At 29.1% G+C, this 4,708-nt stretch overlaps 1 protein-coding gene across 3 annotated transcripts; it reads right to left on the bottom strand.

The window, feature by feature from the left end:
• Positions 1-256: 256 nt before the first annotated feature.
• LOC119681273 (putative uncharacterized protein DDB_G0282133) lies at positions 257-3,598 on the bottom strand. 3 transcript variants are annotated; one of them, XM_038094418.1, is made up of 5 exons: positions 3,286-3,598; positions 3,005-3,220; positions 2,788-2,934; positions 1,292-2,732; positions 257-1,233 (listed from the first exon to the last, which is right to left on the bottom strand). In XM_038094418.1, exons 1-5 carry the CDS (start codon positions 3,361-3,363, stop codon positions 350-352), a joined length of 2,766 nt encoding a protein of 921 aa, XP_037950346.1. In that variant the 5' UTR covers positions 3,364-3,598; the 3' UTR covers positions 257-349. The 3 variants fall into 3 exon arrangements, with proteins under 3 accessions (XP_037950346.1, XP_037950348.1, XP_037950347.1); XM_038094420.1 differs by having other exon boundaries at positions 257-1,146; XM_038094419.1 differs by having other exon boundaries at positions 257-1,230; positions 3,286-3,597.
• Between the last annotated feature and the right edge of the window lie 1,110 nt (positions 3,599-4,708).

Below are 4,708 nucleotides of genomic sequence, written 5' to 3'. Positions count from 1 at the left end.
TACTGGTTTTTAGATGAGAGTCCATGGAAGTAAATCTAGAACTTGCAAAGTTAAATTATAAATCATAGCATTGTAAAGGAGTAAAACATAGTAATGAACCAATTGCAAATTGATAGCTTTAATTTAATTTGTTGACTTACTGAGTAAATTATTAATTACATTTTGTATTTTTAAGAAAAAAAATTATAAACAAGTTTAGTAAATTATTTCATATTTTATATTATTTGTGATAATAAAAAAATTTTATATGGTCGAAAATTTGACCTTACCAATTAGGACGATTTAAGTTATCCTCGGTTATCTACTATCTATTAAATATAATTTTCAATCATGAAAACTATTAAAAATTTTAACATTTGTTATTGTTAGTTTTGGGAAGTTTGCCTTTAAATGAGAAGGTAACTTTATGTGTCAAAACATACAATATTTTGTTAACCAAATGCTCGATTACTAGCGCAGATTGCTCGTCCATTAAAACCATGAAATAAGTTTCAAATTTTTCAGAGTTTACTACGTGAGTTATGAGGAGCCACAGTTCAGTAAATAATTTTGGTTCGTGCGCTTGTAGTTGTGGTAAAAGCATGTCTGGATTGCGTAATACACCTTTGAAGTGAATTCCATAGCAGCTTAAATCATTAAAACAGGGCTGTAAAGTAAGTGTTAAGTTTTCGAACATTGGTCGAGTGGTCAATGCTTCAAGACAATTTTCTAGGCATTCATAAGCGTACCTATTTTCACAAGCAATATTAATTGTTTTATTATTGCGCATTATACCATAAAATTTTGGAGTAATATTCCTCTGTACTTGGTGCCTAGTAATCCAATTAAATATTTCCATTTGTATAAACTCATATGTGTGCGTCGCCATGCTATCGTTATTTAAGGCAATTATGCAAGGAAAAATATTCCATTTGCTGCAACCAAATATGAGGGATTCGTGCTGTAGTCTTTCAAGTAGTAATGAAATTTCATGATCAAAAACTTCCTTAATACGTTGGATATTTTTCTTGCTTAGTGGAACATTTGGATTATATTTTAAGATGTTTGATAACTTCAAGCGTTTTGTTGAAACATCACTTAATTTCAATAAATGTCCGTTTGAAGAGAAATGAAATGACGGTGCTGGTGGCGGTGGTGTTGATCTATCTGGAGAATGAAATGTAATTGGCGAATGTGTACGTCTTTTTTTCGATGTGTTGTTACTATTTACATTTTGGGTAGTTATAGTTACTGCTTATAAGTTTTATGTATTTTAAATTTAATTTAATTTATAGGATTTGTGATTACTTACCTTTTGCTTTTCTTTTATTAGTAGCTTCCAGCGCTGCTAAAGAACCCATGGACTTAGAGTTCTGATTAGAACATTTGATTTGTTCGTTTTTTTGATGCCCTACACCGTTTCGATTTCGTTTTAATTCCACACAAATTGGTTCCGTAATACCTTCACCACATGTTCCAAGACCGGTACCTGCCATATAGCCCATTTTTGTCATTAGTTGAAAACCTTTGTTTTCGGGTGGTATAGGTGTGTGAAGAGCTTCTTTTAGTTTAGTGTCATAAATATCGTTTAATGTACCATTCTTCTTAGCTGCTTTAACTCTTCTTTTTCTTGATTTAGTAGAAGTTGTAACTGCTGCTGGTGTTTCCTTACCGATTTGAGGATTCACTGTGTTTGTATTGGCGTTATCCGTCTTTTTTTCTACTAAACATTTTATTGTTGAATTTGCTCCTGAAGTATTCGTTGGTATATTGTTAACAATATCACTACACGAACCCATTTCGACATCCAGATCCATCACAAATTCGTTTTCTTTTTTGATCAAGATGGATTGTGATATACCATTTGTGTTGACTGAGTATTGGTTAATAGGCAAACATTTTATGTTGTTGTTTTCTATATTTTGGATATCCAAATTAGGTAATTGCTTAACTGACTTCTTAGTGGTTGTTTCTACATCATTAGATTTAATAATAATTTTGGTGTTTGTATTAGGCTTGTGAAGTACTTCTCTTAATTTATTATTATCAATATCAATTGACTTAGTATTCGTGGTTTTAATTCTTTCAACCACATTAGCTTGTTCAATCTTTTTTACAAGTGAGTGTTCTGCTACAATTTCTGTTTCAATTTTACTAAATTCATTACATGGAATCATTTCTAACAATTCGGCTTCGTAGTCATTGGAATTAAATATATTATTTATTTCTTCATCGATCGAAGAGGCTCGTGATATGGCACTAGTATTAAGAGAGACTTGGTCAATACCTAAATAGCTTTCGTTATTATTTTGTGTGCTTTCTATATCCAAGTTTGGTAACTGTTTTACTGATTTTTTAACACAGGGGGTAACTGAAAATGAATCGGTGTCCTTTATGTCTATAACTTTGCGGAGTGACGAAACAGTGTTTCCGAATAGTTCATCGCTGTCAGTATAATGCGTGCTTATTGCATTAGTTGCAATTGCATTATTATGAATAGCAAATATGTATGAAAAACTGTCAACATCATCGTTATCAATCTTCTTTTCGAAGATTGACTTCTTTTGTATGGTATTGAAAAAATTGTGTTTCTGTTTATAATTGGAATTTGCTAAAAATTTGTTTTGCTCTTCAACATTATCTTTCGGTAATGAAAAATTATTCAAGGAATTGGTTATATTTTCTGTTGTATATCCATCTCCGGGATCAAGGATCTCTTGATTTGCGACGGTTTTGTTGTTTTCATCTTTCAACTTTTTCAACAAAAAAATAGAAGAACATAAAAAACAATTATTTTTTTATATTTACCTTTGTGTTCTCACATGTGATCAAATCATTATTTTTATTAACATCTTGTTCCATATTAGTCCCAATGTTAAACACTTTGCTTAATCCAGCGTCTTCTGTATTGGTGGAATGGCCATTATAGTTTGCATTGGCATTAGTTGGACACATCTCCAGTAAGTAGAAAACATACAATTATTAATCAGAAATGGTATAATAAGAAATATAAAAAATAGCTTACGATTTCATTATTGTTTATTCCAAAAGCTGAAATCTGATTATTCCCTGTGTCGCTGAGTTTTTGGAACTTTTCATACTTGTTGCAGTTTTCATCTTCATTTTCAAATTTTTCCATGTTTGCATTCAAATCAAATAATTTATTTAAATCAATGCTTTCTGGATTGTCAGTATTTGCATTTCTTTTATCACTGACAATAGTTGGACTCCTTTGTAAAACCTTTGCGTAGATAAAGTATTTTGAAAAAAAGAAAAACAATATGAATTTATCAAATTACAGCTTACGTTTTCGTTATTAGTTTTTAGAATTTCCTTCATTCTACAATCCTTCGTGTCCACGAGTTTTTCCATATTTCTCTCCATTTAACAAAAATTTTATTGCATTCAATATAAAATTTATTTAATTACTATTGACATATTCTGTTGTTTTATTCGATTGCGCACATTTTTTTTTGTTTGATCTTTTGAATATATATAACTTCACGATGAAGTTTTAATGATCTACATGTGGTAAGCGTAACATTGAATATAGAATAACGGTTCCTGTTTTTTTTTAGCTCTTTTCATATGCCATCATGGTGTTGCGAAATAAAAATATTAAATTTAAAATTTAGAAAACCATAAGCACATTGACCAGTGTTGCAAAAGAATTGTACATTCTTGCGTATAACTAGCACATTTAAAATTATTGATCATTACAGTCATTTTAAAATGCATCAATAATTGCAAAAAATTCAATTGTACTCTATAAAATTTATTGTGACTTAAATGACTCTTTTGTATGAATTGAATACTGAATAAATTTATTGAGAGTATTATAACATTTATAATTAATATCAAAAGTTGTGTTAATATTAGGCGTTTTCGTTGGCTGGTAAGTATAGCAAAAAATAAGAAGTTGCTGGCCTATACTGGCCGAAATGTACGCAAAACAACAAACTATTTTCTCTATCTAGGCCAGTAGTTGTATACTGGCTACACACTTCGGCCAATAAAGAATAAAGTGTTACCAACGCAATAGGCAAACTATTATGAACCTTTGGAAAATTGGAAACTCCAACGAATATTGCAGTTATATGTCAAAAATTATATGTTAATGAAAATTCAAACCAAATTCATAAATTAAAATTTATGTTTAAAATTTTCAACATTTTTACAATTTTTTTTAATTCTGTATTTATTTTACTTTCCAATTTATACGAATTATTTATTTTTATACAAAATGAAATTTTCTTGAAATATGTGCACATATGCAAAATTTGCTATTTACCAAAACATAACACTTAACAGATTGCAGCAGTGTTAATTAAATATTGAATATGTTTATCAAAAACATAGAGATTTATTTTTTCCCGTAATTTTTTCTTTCAGTTGTAAAAAAAACATCTTTAGGTCTTGTTGAAACAAATTGGCATCACTTTTAAAAAATGTTATGCTTTTTTGTGACATTTGTTTTGTTTTTGTGTTGTGTTACAATATGAAATATGAAAATTGTAAACATTAATAATTAATTAATTTAAATAAAAGAAAACAAAATGAATAATAGAATGGTAATGGTAAGCATTTTTTATCTTATTGTTTTGATATATTGTAATTGATTATTTCTGCTCATGCAGATTTAAACGGATGATTGGAATGTTGCAACAATAGACTGATTTTTGAATTTGACTGCACTAAAAATAAAGACGTAAAAATTTTTGCGAGTAAA

Source organism: Teleopsis dalmanni, chromosome 2 (assembly GCF_002237135.1).
Source record: "Teleopsis dalmanni isolate 2A chromosome 2, ASM223713v2, whole genome shotgun sequence".
Lineage (NCBI taxonomy): Eukaryota > Metazoa > Arthropoda > Insecta > Diptera > Diopsidae > Teleopsis > Teleopsis dalmanni.
This window is presented reverse-complemented; position numbering and strand designations above follow the sequence as displayed.

Excerpts from the sequence above, each read along its gene's own strand:
- LOC119681273 (XM_038094418.1), bottom strand. The coding sequence starts at position 3,363 with ATGGAGAGAAATATGGAAAAACTCGTGGACACGAAGGATTGTAGAATG. Across the intron at positions 2,935-3,004 it reads GAATAAACAATAATGAAATC|ATGTGTCCAACTAATGCCAA; the intron begins GTAAGCTATTTT and ends TACTTACTGGAG. Across the intron at positions 2,733-2,787 it reads TCACATGTGAGAACACAAAG|TTGAAAGATGAAAACAACAA; the intron begins GTAAATATAAAA and ends TTGTTGAAAAAG.